The sequence below is a fragment of the Trametes versicolor genome (genome assembly GCF_000271585.1).
Source record: "Trametes versicolor FP-101664 SS1 unplaced genomic scaffold TRAVEscaffold_14, whole genome shotgun sequence".
Classification (NCBI taxonomy): domain Eukaryota; kingdom Fungi; phylum Basidiomycota; class Agaricomycetes; order Polyporales; family Polyporaceae; genus Trametes; species Trametes versicolor.
The window spans coordinates 1,108,922-1,122,862 of record NW_007360334.1 but is presented as its reverse complement, the minus strand read 5'-3'; the positions used below and the strand labels follow the sequence as shown (position 1 = coordinate 1,122,862).

Here is a 13,941-nt window from a genome sequence, read left to right as displayed (position 1 = left end):
AAGAATTTTGTATCGTAATATGATGTCCCGTTGTGGACCATGGCCATGACATCAGAATACCATTTATCATTGTTCACGATGTTTTCCTGGTGTTTTGACACCGGCCACCGGGAATACATCGAAAATGTCTTTCAAAAGCTTACCGCAAAACCACTGGGAACACTTTCAAATTGGTTTTACAATGGTCTTCCTGTGTTCGTGACTGAAAACATTGTAATGACATCATTTATGTCTTTCCCGTGTTTTTCAAAGAGAATTTTTGAAGGCACAGTGTTATCATTTTGCATGTCTATCTAATGTTTGCCTCAAGTTACGAGGCCGAATATACTGAAAAGATTATTTCAGGTCTTTCAATGTTTTCATCATGTTTTCGACCAAAACATCGAACTTTGCCCGCGGTGAGAACGACCTTACAGTCCTTTCGTCGCCTCACCAGCTTCCGCGAGAGAGACGTACGGGTGAGCCACAGAAATATGCACATAGAAGCTCGGACGTATAGCTCAGATCTACAGGTTGGTGTGGGTGACGGGATGTAAAGTTCGCTCGATGAAGGGCATCACATCTCTCCAGAGCTCCGTACTGTCGGTGAAGATGAAAAGCCAATCTTGTCATGAAGTTCAGTATTCCGCTGTTTGCTTAGAAGTTGCCACTCCTGTCGCGTTCTATCGCCTGCCGTAGCTGAGCGGCTTCACTCCCGGACGGCGCTGCGGTAAGAAGTGAACTGCGGTAAGAACCCTCTTACGGTGATAGATAACCTACGGTAATAACCTGGCTTGCGGTAATAACTGGCCTACGGTAATAACTGGCGTATGGTAAGAGGAGCGATACACATGCAAACTGACGCAGTTGCGACCGCCTTGAAATACTCATCAAGTGGTGGAGGAAGATTCACTCATCCCATTTCCCATTTCCCATTTCCCACCTCCTCGCTTCAAGCTATATCTGTCGATGGCGTCCTACACGGGTTTCAGAGGTTCCTCGGGTTACCGACGGGGCCAGCCCAACCGCTTCAACACAAGGGAGCGGGACACGTCGACTCTGCCTCCTGACCGCGACCTCAAGGAGGGCTTGGTCTCTACCCCTCTGCAAACCCTATCGAAGCCACAGGCCGTCAGAATCCCCCAGAGCGGAACCGCTATCCAGCCAGAAAGGCTGAAGTATATCGGCTCCTACAACTGGGTCGAGGAAGCCACGCCTACCATCATTGTCCCCGGTACGTCTCAGAGGCTCGGTTAGACATACACACTCATACTTACCGTTCTCGCAGGCTCACCTCCCGTATGGCGCAACCGCGCACTTCCCTACCACGTACCGTTCGACACCGGCGTCCGCATGGTCGACCAGAACGGCTTCCGGATGGGTAGTGCGTCGTGCCTGCTGCCACTCCTCCGCGCAGTGGACATCGTGGCGGAGGAGAATGCAGACACGTCCCTCGACTGGGCCAGCGTTGACTTCGTCACCGATCGCAACGGCCTGCGCAAGCTCATGCGGTGGCTCGGGCACTCCGGCACGGAGTGGGACGCGCCGCTGAAGGAGTTTCGCATCGACTTACAGCTGGGCGGGGCGAAGACAGTGCTGATGCACCGGTTTGAGAAGCGGACGAGGGAGATCGCGATGCCCCCGAAAGGTGGTTGTGGGATCAACTTTGAGCGCGAGAGCACGAGCCCCGCGCCAGGGTGTGAACGCAGCACTGGTCATCATCGCATTGTGCAGTATGTGAGTTATTATCTATGTACCATCGTCTGTCAAAGGCTGGGAGTAACCTTTGGATGATTTTCTAGGAACTTGACGGGCTGAAAATGGTCGTCCGATTCGAGGTCGACGCGTGCACGGCTCAACCCACCTCATCCCCCATCGGAGCACCTGCTCGGACCACCAGACCTCGCACGAGTAATGACGCTCTACCTAGCATCGACAGCCTCGCGGACGCTCTTGGCGGTCTCAACTTCTCATCGAGGCCGACACCAGCCCACAATGCATCCGGTGTCCCCACGATCACGGTCATCCGCGCCGGCTCCCAAGTCCCACAGAGCGCGGTCGTCGAGCTCGTGACGCGCTCGCAGAACTACGTCGACCAGTTCGACTGGGCGGAGCAGTACCCGCAGCTGCTGCTCTCCTACACACCCCACCTCTTCCTCGGGGTGCACAACCGCGGCACCTTCGACCGCGTGAAGAAGCACGCCCTCGGCAGCGCGGAGCTGCGCCCAGTGGAGACGGGCCCGAAGATCCAGCGCGCGTTCCGGCAGCTCGTCGCCATCCTGCGGACGATCCAGGACCTGGTGAAGGCGCAGGGCCAGCGCGGGCGGCTGACGCTCCTGTGCCAGGACGGGCTCCTGAAGGTGTACAAGCGAACGAGCAACGCAGGCTGCCTGCCCGAGGACGAGTTGGTGCGGTTCGGTATCTAAAGAAGATCTTCATGCCTTCCTCCCCTTGACGCAAACTGCGTGGCCGCCAGCCTGAACATGTACTTAGTATCTCGCACCTTTGCTGTGGTCACAGATTACCCCATTCTCCCCGCCCGATCTCGGTGATCATATGTAACATGTACCCTATCCCTGCGCAGCCGACTCCGACCCGGAACATGCACTTCATTAAAGATGGACTCAGGGGGAGCGAGTACACCCCACCGCTGGGACCGCGGTGTTTCCATTCCAAGTGGTTTTGTCCGGCGGTGCGGAGACTCGTCGGGACGCCCGTACGTGGTCCCCATCGGGCTGCGCGGTTTTCGTGCTCAGCAGCAGTGCCACGGCTGCTGCTTTGTGAGCGGGATCTTCGACGCGCGCGAAGATAGAGCAGATACGGCGAGTAAGCGAGATATGGCGCGGTGGGGGGCGGTGAGGCGAGATACGAGGATGCGTCGACGAACGTGTTTCCGATGTCGCGATCGGGGGCCTGAGCGGGCATGCTAGATAGCAGATGGCGCAGGGGGGAAACATGGCGTACATGGGAACGGGCCGCCGTGGTTCTCAGCGCGCATGGCTTCTGGCATCGTGCAGCGCGTTTGTCGTCATTCCGGGAAGCGTTGTACGAGGGAGCCCGACATACGCAAACGTCTGCGAGCACGCTGCGGGTGCTCACGGAGGTGGCTCCCGCGAGCCCGCAGCAGCACCCCTTTTGCCATGGTCGAGACTAGAAGCTTGCGGCCGTGTCGATGCTTCCACAGGTGGAGTGCTGGGGCGCGCGCAGCGTCATAGCGAGGGCACAGGAACGCGGTTACTGTTGGTAGAGGGAATTTCAAGTACCGGAAAGGGCCTCTCGTCGCGCCGACATACCGAGAGCGTTCACGCACTCGAGCAGGTTGCGACGTGATAGCTGAGAGAGGCGCTTGTTCGTGAGAGACAGGTCGGTACATGCGTAACGTACTTGCGAGCCCGCGAGAACCAGCCCGGCGTCTATCCAGCCTCGCGCGACGCACGCCCTGCCATCCTGTCCGACACCCCCGGGCGAAGCGTCGGTGCGGCGGCGAGAGAGCGGGCCCAAAGTAGCAACACGAGCGCGCTGCAGGAGTGTAGAAGGGCCGAGGACGCGTCCGTGGGAGTGCGCGTCCACGCCGCCCGGAGAAACCTGGCAGCGCGACGCGCGCGGCGGGACGTGCATGAGAAGGCCCGAGGATGCGCCAGCGGGGCACGGAGCGCGCGGGCCTCCTTCGTGCGCGCGTTCGCGCCCGCTCCAGTCCTCCTGCTCCCCGCGCGTTGGAGCGCCGCGAACGAGGGAAGGTCTGAGATGCAGGGATGTGGCGGCGGTGGCGACTGCGCCCGAGCGAGGGGTCTTCGCGGCTTGACAGGCTAGCACTGGTGGCGCGCGGCCAGACTGCGTCGTTGTATCGAGAAGGATTGGACAGCGAGCTGCAAGAGGTGATTGCACGCATGAGACGCTGTGGTCTAGACTCGGGGCACAACAAGGGTCCATGACGGCCAGCGCGCGCGGCGTCCTAGGCCTTGCGTCGGAGGGACTCGCTAGCAGTCGCATGCATATAGGTTGATCGCCGAATCCGGTCGCGAGACAGCACAGCGCGGCCGCGCGGGAGGTCGCAGCCAGTCGGAGACGTCGGAGAAGGCACCCTAATCCTGCCCGCGCACACACGCACGCCGCGCGCGAAGAGACGCCGAGGCCTGGAGTCGGCGAGGATAAGCAGCGGGTACAGATGGTGGTTCACCCCGGGACGTCTCGGACGATGAGTGGATGGCGCAGAGCGCCGCACCAAGAGCACCCGCGCGATGACGAGCGAGGGCGGGACGGTGTACCTTGGTGCGCACCACTTGGGGTAGTCAAAGTGCCTATGCGGGAGCAGCCGCGTCATGGTGACACCAATGTGGGGACAAGAACATGTTTTACCCCTGCGAGGAACATGTTGCGAGGAGGAACGGTGGAGACGGGCAATGGCGCTACCAGTTCCGAGAGCTACACGGGAGAACACGGCCAAGTGAAGCAGCTGTTCTGTCGCATCGAGACCACCCAAAGGCCGCGCTGCGCGAACTTTGAGGTACACGAAGCCGAATCCCGGCTGCGAAGGCGACGGTGTCTTGAGAGCTATCTTCGACGCGCTCGTTATTGCACGCCGCTTCCGGAGGAACCGGCGGAGGTCCAGAAGCTTGGGAACGCCTTCTGTCATTATCGCGGACGCGTTCTTCAAAAGCCAGATGGACAAGTACGCCATAGGAACCAGAGCGAACGAAGGCAGCGGCTGGGCAGGCTTACAGCAACCGCAAAAGCCCAGGCCTGATGAAGGCAGTCGGCTGGAGGAGGGGGTCCACCCGCGCGGACATAGCGCCGCCAAGGTTCAGGAGGGATTAGCGTCGCCCAAAGGAGAAGGTGACGTTATGCATAAACCGGAGAGCTTCGCGCGTGCACGGTACGGGCGTGGAAATCCCGACTTGGACCACTCGTCCCCGTGCGGGCGCAGGAGCGTTGTGCGGAATTCGCGAAGTGCAATCCTATTGACTGCCAGGACCGCAAAGAGCGAACGTGACCACCGCAGATGAGAACGGGACACCGTGAGTAGGCGGTTGCCTGTTCGTCGCCCTGGCGAAGCAGTACAGAGCATGAGCCGCCGAGTCTAATTGCGGCCGCCGTGCAGGCAGGAAGCTGCAGCTTGTTGTCGATCGGAGGCCCGTCGTCGCAGGAATAGCCGCATGAGGCAGGATGCCGAGCCCGGCATCTCCCAGATGTCGCAGCAAGGAGGCCGGTCCCACAGGTGGAGAGATTGAGTCGCGGAGATGGGGTCAACGTGACCGAGCAACGTGAACGCTGGGCAAGGCACGTCAAACTTTTCCTGTCAAGTTCGAGCAAAAGCTCACACGGCGCTCGCGTGAATGCACCTTCGAACGTGTGGTTTGAGCGTGCCAGCGAAGCGTCCGACGCAGGCTCGGTGTAACCGCGATGGGAATGACTTGGGATAAGGTGAGATGGCGATTGATCTGTCGAAGAGGACGTAAGTCCTGTGAATTATTGTAGAGAGATAGAGACATCGTGCGACTACCTGTGAGCTAAGTTGACCGCTTGGTGGGATTTGGTGGTGTAGATGGTAGTGGCAGCAGTGTTGTGTAGGGTTACTTGATGCTGGTACGCGTGGCAATGTCAGAGATCGTTCGGACAAGTCGGAGCAGTTCTCTCCCACAGTCGGGGGCCCGGACTATGTCACGCCGGCTCGCATGCTTTCGCAGTAGGTTAACCTAAGATACCACGAGCGACCGAATACTGTGAATGCTCCGTACGCCACATCTGAAAGATATGTAAACTTACTGATCGTATGATAGGTGTCTCCAAATCGCATGTCGTAGATGCTTCCGCTCTCTGAAGCATAGGCGCCCCCTGAGGTCCAAGAAACCATACGTTTCCTTCGCATCTCCTTGCAGTCAGCTTCCTTCCTTAACGGATGAGGATAGATAAACTCTAGTTCTAGTCCTATCCAGAAATTATTAAGTTTGGACGCTGTCAGGTGTAGCCCGATCAAAAGGGACGGTACCACTCACGCGATCCGCTCGGGCTAGCTCTATGCTAGTAGTGTACGTCGTTGATAAGAACACAGTTCAAGTTATCGTGCTATAGCACATGGGTCGGATGGGGCAGGAACGATGATAGACACACAAAGTGGCAAGTGCGACGCACCTGTTTCAAACGCGTGCTGAAATATGCGAGGCCCCGTCATCCTGAAAAGGAGTAATAAGTCGTGGTGGTTCGGAGAAATATACGTACGCGCGGACCTACTTCAAAAAAATGACGCGCGACCTGTGGTAATAGCCAAACCGTTTGTTCCGATCTCCTGGTTGGGGTTTGGCAGGCTCGTTCATGAGTGACGTCGCAAGATTGTTCAATGGTCTTAAGGTAAAATTGTCCACAGCATAGTCACGACCGGGTCCGGACTGGTAAACCGGTTTATATGCGCTTATGCTTGCTTCGTATGCTCACGTCAACCTCAACCATCGCGGCCAACTGGCAAAAAACATCGACAGAAGTACAAGTAGTCTTCATTTCTCGACAGCTACATCCATCCAGATATAAACCCCGCAAAAAGAGAGAGAAAATCCGGAAGCTTTCACGTTCAGAATGGCGGCAACTCATGGGTTGGAGGGTTTAGCAGATAGCGAGCGCTGCGAACAGGCACACGGGCCTAAGCCTATACGTCCCTGTCCTGTCCGCATTGCCCCCCCAAAGCAGCTGGTCTATGTGCTTTTGCGCAAGAGGCACATCGTCATGATAACAACTAGGACGGTTAAGGAGATTGGTCGCCGCGCTCGGGACAAGTCGCCGAACAGTTTCGGAATCATGCTACGGTCGTGCTGAGAGGCAAATCACTTACCACGCGTACGGTAGTAAGGGACTCGACTTGCAGATTTTGTGACATCCGGCCGGACGCTGTTCATGACATGGCGCCGTCGTAACGGTACCCGCACTGCGCAAGGGGCGTGTAGGATGTGCGGCCGTGCATGGGAACCCCGGCTTTCAGGTATAATTATCGCAGGTGAGAACCGGCCGCGTCGTTCGGGAAGACGGTGGTAGTGTCCCGCCGGCGGTGGTGGGAACCGAGAGCGAAGGAGGCCGGGAAAGGCGACGGCGTGTCGAGCGGTCAGGGTGCGACGCGAGGGACGGTGGGTGCAATCGGAAGATCGCAATTGAGCGCGTTTCATGCCCGTCTGTCGGGGCAAGGCCTATCAAAAGCGCTGGATGGGAGCGTTCCCAGTGCTGACGTCCGGTGAATTGCGCGATTGAAAGGGGCGGTCAGTTGGGCTATTAGACCGAGAAAAAGTCGAACAAGGTTGCTCACTACCCATTGACGTCCTCCAGGTGCACGACCGCATTCATTGGGATGGTATGGTGCTACGGATGTCTGCGACATCCCTGCCCGGCGAGAGGGTATTGTCGGCGGGGCATGCGGCAGAGTATTTCCCTAAAATTGGGGGAAGAACGGGGAAGAAGTGTCCGGAGTAATGTCGGTTTAGGCGTGCATGCGACGAGATGAAGAAATCTGTGCCTGTGTGTTGGGAGCAACTACCGAAGTTGGGTGGAGGAAGCAGAAACCTCGGCTTTATACCATCTTCGAACTCCGCACGCTAGGCGCCCGGCGTCGCGCGTCCTTCGCTCAAAAAGGAAATCCGAGACTGACGCGGCCTCTCGCAAACGCTATATACCGCTCCTCTCACCGTCTCCCATCTCCTCGTTCTCCCTCTCCTCGCCGCCCGACGCGTCCCCGGACATCCCGCATACATCCTCATTCATACCCCGCGACTTTTACCACAATGCCCGACGGCTCATTCTCCCACCCCCAACAGCGCTCCTTCAACCCTTACACGGACAACGGCGGCACTATCCTCGCTATCGCTGGTGCCGACTTTACTGTCATCGCCGGTGACACTCGTCAGAGTGAGGGCTACAGCATCCAGACTCGTTACGCACCCAAAGTCTTCAGACTGTGCGTCGATCATCCTATATTGGCCCCGTCGCGCGTGCTGACTCTCAATGTCTAATCATAGAACCGACCGCGCCGTTCTTGCTGTGAACGGCTTCGCGGCCGATGGAAACATGTTCGTGAAGAAGGTGAAGCAGAGGCTTGAGGTACGTGACTGTATGCGCGCGATGACGCGTCCCCAGCCACTGATCAGCGTTTGCTACAGTGGTACAGGCACGCGCACGCGAAGGACATGCCCCTCCGCGCCATCGCTCGTCTTATTCAGACGATGCTGTATGCGCAGCGCTTCTTCCCCTACTACGTCTACAACATTCTCGGCGGAATCGAAGAAGATGGTGAGTCTAGTTCCTGCCTGTGTTCAGCATCCGTCTTCTACTTTCTTTCGCGGCTACTTCCCACATCCTGATCAAGGAACGGCCATTTGACTATGATTTGTGTGCTGCATTTGCCGGCTATTTTTCTTACCCAGCCATTGTCCTGCAACACTTCGCAGTTTGTATTAAGACTCGTTTTCTTTCCTGACGCGCGCGGAGCTGTCGAAGATTTCCATATTTGCATCATGCTAACTAACATCTCTGCTGTCAGGCTCTGGTGCCGTCTATTCCTTCGACCCCGTAGGGTCATATGAGCGCGAAGCGTGCCGAGCCGCGGGCGCGGCCCAGTCGCTCGTACAGCCGTTCTTGGACAATCAGGTGCGTGTTTTGTGCGCTCCAAGCTATCGACATCGGCTAACCGATCGTTTACCGACTTCTACCCGTTATCGTGCATCTTACAGATATACTTCAAGAACCAGACCGCTGCGGTCGGCCAGTCGCACCCAACGCATCTTCCTCTACCTGACGTGCTCGCCATCGTTATCGACTCATTTACGAGTGCGACGGAGCGCCATATCGAGGTTCGTCTCCTTATCACGTCACCGTGATCGCCTGCTGAGCTGACGCGTCCTCACTCAGGTCGGCGACGGCTTGGAGATCTACGTCGTCGTAGCGAAAGGCCGCAGTCCACAAGGTTTGGACGGCATGCGCGGCGTCCAGGAGCTTAGCGCGAAAGCGGACAGCGACCGCACATTCGTCATCCGGCGAGAACTCAAGAAGGATTAAACGGCTTGCGCCGGCCGGATAGCTGGTAGGGGCGCCTGTGCTACACGGGCTGCCGCTAGCTTCCCGCCTGCCGATGGACCTGAGGACATCTCGATGGACATTCTTTCCTCTCATCACTCCCACCCCCGCACTCACAGTTACTGTGCGGAACACGCATGCTTCCTCGGAACCATCGGGCGTCGGTCGTTATCTTGATAGTCGTCGCTGTCGCTCTGTCGCTCTAGTACGGGCTCCCCCTCCTTCCGCGACGTCGCGCGCGTTTGGAGTAATGTACCAGTATCAGCAGCATTTTTTCCATCTGTTTCTACTAGAAGCAATAATGTATAGGATGTTCTGCATCCGCATTCCAGCGATATATCGCGTGACATCAGAAGTCTCTCCGACGGCGTTGTGGCGCGCAGAAGTTGGGAAGAACCCGCGGAAGCGCCGGAGAACGGCGGTGACGTTCTACCCGATGAGTTCAATATATCAAGAGCAGCACGAAATGGCCTGAAATGGCCCCTCAACATTGTGCATCCATGGCACGACAACATGCTACGCGCATGCGTGCGCAGGCCAGATGACCGCGACGCCGCCGCCCTGATGGTCCAAAGAAGGTCATGCGGCGGGGCGCCTCTTCCGAGGAATACGCAGGTGGCGGCGCGGCTGAACTCCTCCGCCCACTCCAGCTTCGACTTCGCTGCTAGAAGTGCGGGGCGCCGCACGCGGGGAGTGCTCCTCCGACGCTGCTGCACGAACTCACTTGGACAGCGGCAAGATGCAGATGGAGGAGGTTTGTCCGGATCCGGCGCTCCCCAGACATGCGGCGGAGCGGGAAGAGAGCGGCGGACGCACGGAGGTGTATTGTGCGCTGGGTTGCGTGATTTTGTGATGATCACTTCCGAAGGAGCATTGCCGAAGTGTTTGTATGGATTTCGAACCGCAACTCTGTCGAGCAGCAATTCATATGTAGCGAACTTGAACAATATATCGACCGCCACTTCGGATAAATAGCCCACCTGCTTCTATATATCTGCGGCGCCGGCCGGAGGTCGCGGATCCCTTCAGGGGTTGTATACGGAGGCGTCGCCGGATGATAGTCGACGATTTGGGACGTCTGTGATCGCGGGGCGTCGAGGAATTATATGGCGGACGAAGATGGGGAAGGCGGGAAGCGAGGCGGGGTAGGTGTCATCTGTCCCGCATCCGGATAATTGTCCAGGGAGTGCATTGGGCCACCGCAGACGAAGACGCTTGTCCTGTATGTTTCACTTGAAAGGGCCGTTACAACGCGGGCGGTGCGCGATGCATATATTGGGACATTAATCGGATCGTCGCACCGGCCTGTGTAGACGTGAGCACTGTAAAGGGCACCTCAGAGGGTGCTCTGGACTTAGACCGACTGACCTCATGATCAGGTGTACCGCAGCGTCATACACGACGAGGAACGCCTCACCTCGTCTCATAGTCAATTTGCCATGTCCCTGCCAGCATGACGCGGAGGTGATACGGCCCGTGCCGGTGCTTTTATAACAAGCAATACATTGCCCTGATGTGCGCATGTAAGTCGTCGCGTAGGGTGTGAGAAGGTCATGAGACGTACCTCACGCCTTCTCCTGCAATAGATGTAGGGGGCACATCGTCCGCGAGTATTGCCTTCGCGCGATGGTCGGTCGTGCACGCACCGACCCGTCCGATTCCGCGAGTTTGGCTGGACGCAAGGGATGCGCGGGAAAAGCAGAGGAGAGCACGGGGCCTGGAACTGAATGGGTGGGTTTGGTCGAGGAACGGAAAGCGCCACAAGGTCGGTTCGGGTGGATAACCCTGAGGCACGTTGATATGTTGCGCACGATACGACGAAGCGAGGAGGTATTTGTGCCTGCGGGGTGATATGAGCTCGGTAGGTGTAGTCGACGACGCAGAAGCGGGTATATGCGGGGTAGGGGCCCCGGAGGACGAGAAGTTGATGTCGACGGCGGCCGGCGGTAGTTTGCGAGTATGTCAGAGAGATCTTGACATATATCTAGGTTCTCTTCCGCTTCGGCCATGATATGCATCTTCGACACTTCTTTGGATGGAGAGGATGTACCTCGAGTCGGGGAGCCTTCAAAAGCATGTGCTGTCCACTCATGGGAGCTGCGTTCCTAGACCCTAAACTCAATCATGCGTCAGGAACGTCAGCGGTTACAAGCATTACGAAATCATTCACTGTATGTTTACTAAGACTATCAAGCCCCTGCCGAGGCTATTGAGAGGCCTTGATACCCTACGGAGGAGGCCCGAGTTCTTCTTGTCCCGCGATACCTGCATTTGTCCAGCGAAGCCTGTAAGTTCCAGCGTAAGTGGTGGCTGGCCTACAAAGTCACCCCTTAGGTATGTACCGGACCTGTGGAACAAGGCAACTGAAAGAGGTTTCAGGCTTGTCTGTTCCAAGACAAAAGCAGTCTTGCTATACATGGCATATCTATATAGGCTATTAGCAGACGCTCACTCCACCGCGAGTACAGTCCACTCACCAATACAAGTGTACAAATATTATTACACGGCGGATGGCACCGCCCGCCTTCATGATGTCCTTTACGGATCCCGAGGGTAGTGTGCCATCGAATCGGAGCCGGGTGGATATTCCTGGTTGCAGTACCACTCCAAACGCTCTTCCAGATAATCCTTGTCCAACCACCTGAATGAGTGATCATTCCACTTCCGTTCTGAGGGTCGCGGGTCGTAGTGCAGTCCCCGCTGAAGGGTGTCCGTACACTTTAAAATGATCGTCCTGTCAGTAACAGTACATCGCGTCACCGCCCGCTCTACTTACCGTGTCGTACACCTCCCAACGGGCGCTCTCCCAGCCGAGCTCGCCCATACCGTGGTCGTCGATCACCTCCCGCAACGCCTCAAAAAGGTCAAATCGGTACTCTTCGTCCCAGTCGTACGACCACGCGTGGTTGACCGGGTCATCCACACCCGTGTATTGCAGCCCCACTCTCTGTGCATCGGTGTGATCTTTGCGGTACCGAGTAGCGCTTGCGAGCACGGCGCGTAGGTAGTCCATAGCCGGGCTTGAGGGGGGAAGCTGCGCGGGACGAGTGGGGTACGGGAGGGTGTAGACCATCGCGCACCTCATGATGTCTGTATGCTCTGTCGCCCTGGCCGGATGTTCCCTGACGAGGGCTTCGTTACATACCTTCCACAACCACCCGTCCATATGCCTCTTTATGGCGAGCAGGACACGCGATCTGCCGGTGAACATATCGGGCCCCGGTCCAGTAACGGAAGATAGACGACCGACTGATCCGTCGGGTTCTTGGGTGCCTCGAGGGTCCGTTGAGACACGATAGTAACGAGGTTCCCTAAAGCTGTCGGAAGATCCGCCCTTTTCGATATGTACCTCCCATAGATGGCGTAGGCTAAACACAAGGTCAGCGGGAAACAAAGGATTGTAATGGGAGTGTCGCACTCACAACTTCTCGAGACCCTCGGGGCCACCGCGTAGCTCCCAGGCCTTACGCTCGACGTCCCGCTCCTTGTATAGATACGTGAGCCTCTTGCGACCCCTGCGTTCTCTGTCGGCGATAGTCTCCGCGGAGAGAATATTAGAGGCTTACATAGGACGTTCCTCGATAAGTAGATCATCGAAGTGCTTTTTGTGCAGCCGGTACTGCCGTATCGCGTTTGCTATAGGGGTCTGACGAGAAGTAAGACCATGGTGAGATACAATGACCACGGAGGGTGATATGTCCTCACTATTATATGCTCAGATGGCACTCTGGATTGCCACCCGGAAGCGGGCCTCAGATCTGCAGGAACAGTCAGAGACCGGCCGGCAGCCACCGAGGCTGACGCAGAGCCTGTCGATGCGTCTGTCTGCTGCCGCGCCCTCCGCACGGCCGCATTCTGAGCGACGTCGACCTTAACAACCTCCTGTGCCTGCATCTCTTTGGGTAGGCTTGATTTCGTCGTCTTGACGGGAGTCGCGGTCACTTTCCGAGCGGGAAGCATGAGGACGGTCGATGACACCAAACGATGTCAAGCGGACACGACAAGGATTAGAGAGTTCACCCTCATATAGATTTGTGAAAAAAGCGAGGCAAGTAATCACCTTTTCGTGTGTTTCTCGTGAGTCTTTTGATTGGCGTTTCGTCGATGAAAGGGAGGTTGAATAGAAAGAACTCATTAATTCGTGCGTCAGTCCCGCGTCCCGCTTCTGAACAGTACAGAGCAGAGGCTGAATTGAGCTCCTATCGACGACATGCTTCAGGATGGTTCGGGTCCCGAATCCTGAGTTTTGAGCCATTTGCCAAACCCAGTTGTCGGAGTTGGAGTCGTCCAAGTTGGCGAATCAGTGAGTGACTCTCACTAGCCTGGTATATACTTCTGTAAACGGGTTGTAGTAGATGCAAAAAAAGATAAAATGCTGATGCGAGAGGCGATTTAGACGAGTAGATGAGTGTGACTTTGTGGATCGAAGGAGAAAGACAAGAGAAACCCCTTCGGGACCAGTCGGGGGCGTGTAAGTAGGGCTGCACAAATACGAGTAAATACGCTCGGAAGGCCGTATCTACTCAATATATATCAATATCCTGCCCTCAGAGTTGGCTATGTACTTGGATCGTATCGTAGGTGTATTGTATCCAAATTGTATGACTATGTAATGATATCTACTCATGAATTGTCACATCCTCCAAGTATGCAATGTCGTCACCGAGACCGCGTTTCAGCCACTCCTTCGTAACGATAGTCGTCGATGCTGTCTCGGCCAGCATTGAAGAGCGCGCATCCGTAAGGGTATGACGGCACGAAGAAAAAGCCGTTCGATAGCGATGCTGACCCCAGGTATGGCAAGAACGTCTCTCGCAATAACTGAGAGCACCGGGAACTCCTTGGCGTGGTCCTAGTAGTGGAAGTTCGATGAGCATTGAGTTGATTAAAAGTAGGACAATGTTGACAGTACGTACC

General features: G+C 56.6%; 3 protein-coding genes across 3 annotated transcripts; 2 read left to right on the top strand and 1 right to left on the bottom strand.

Annotated features, from left to right (window-relative positions):
- Nucleotides 1-124: 124 nt before the first annotated feature.
- TRAVEDRAFT_61376 (uncharacterized protein) lies at nt 125-2,405 on the top strand (the record flags this gene model as incomplete). The annotated part of the gene is made up of 4 exons (XM_008046788.1): nt 125-144; nt 972-1,213; nt 1,268-1,716; nt 1,782-2,405. 4 exons carry the CDS (start codon nt 125-127, stop codon nt 2,403-2,405), a joined length of 1,335 nt encoding a protein of 444 aa, XP_008044979.1.
- A 5,267-nt stretch (nt 2,406-7,672) lies between these two features.
- Nucleotides 7,673-9,349, top strand: TRAVEDRAFT_67483 (proteasome subunit). The gene is made up of 6 exons (XM_008046787.1): nt 7,673-7,909; nt 7,971-8,052; nt 8,112-8,241; nt 8,492-8,598; nt 8,682-8,801; nt 8,860-9,349. The coding sequence occupies exons 1-6, from the start codon at nt 7,737-7,739 to the stop codon at nt 9,004-9,006; spliced, it is 759 nt and encodes a 252-aa protein (XP_008044978.1). The 5' UTR covers nt 7,673-7,736; the 3' UTR covers nt 9,007-9,349.
- Nucleotides 9,350-11,562: 2,213 nt separating this feature from the next.
- TRAVEDRAFT_53898 (uncharacterized protein) lies at nt 11,563-12,984 on the bottom strand (the record flags this gene model as incomplete). The annotated part of the gene is made up of 5 exons (XM_008046786.1): nt 11,563-11,742; nt 11,801-12,392; nt 12,447-12,539; nt 12,591-12,670; nt 12,730-12,984. The coding sequence occupies 5 exons, from the start codon at nt 12,982-12,984 to the stop codon at nt 11,563-11,565; spliced, it is 1,200 nt and encodes a 399-aa protein (XP_008044977.1).
- Nucleotides 12,985-13,941: the final 957 nt, after the last annotated feature.

Bases quoted from the DNA above. Each gene is read 5' to 3' on its own strand.
- TRAVEDRAFT_67483 (XM_008046787.1), top strand. From the start codon at position 7,737: ATGCCCGACGGCTCATTCTCCCACCCCCAACAGCGCTCCTTCAACCCT. The intron at 8,242-8,491 runs GTGAGTCTAGTT...CTCTGCTGTCAG, and splicing joins CGGCGGAATCGAAGAAGATG to GCTCTGGTGCCGTCTATTCC. The intron at 8,802-8,859 runs GTTCGTCTCCTT...GTCCTCACTCAG, and splicing joins CGACGGAGCGCCATATCGAG to GTCGGCGACGGCTTGGAGAT.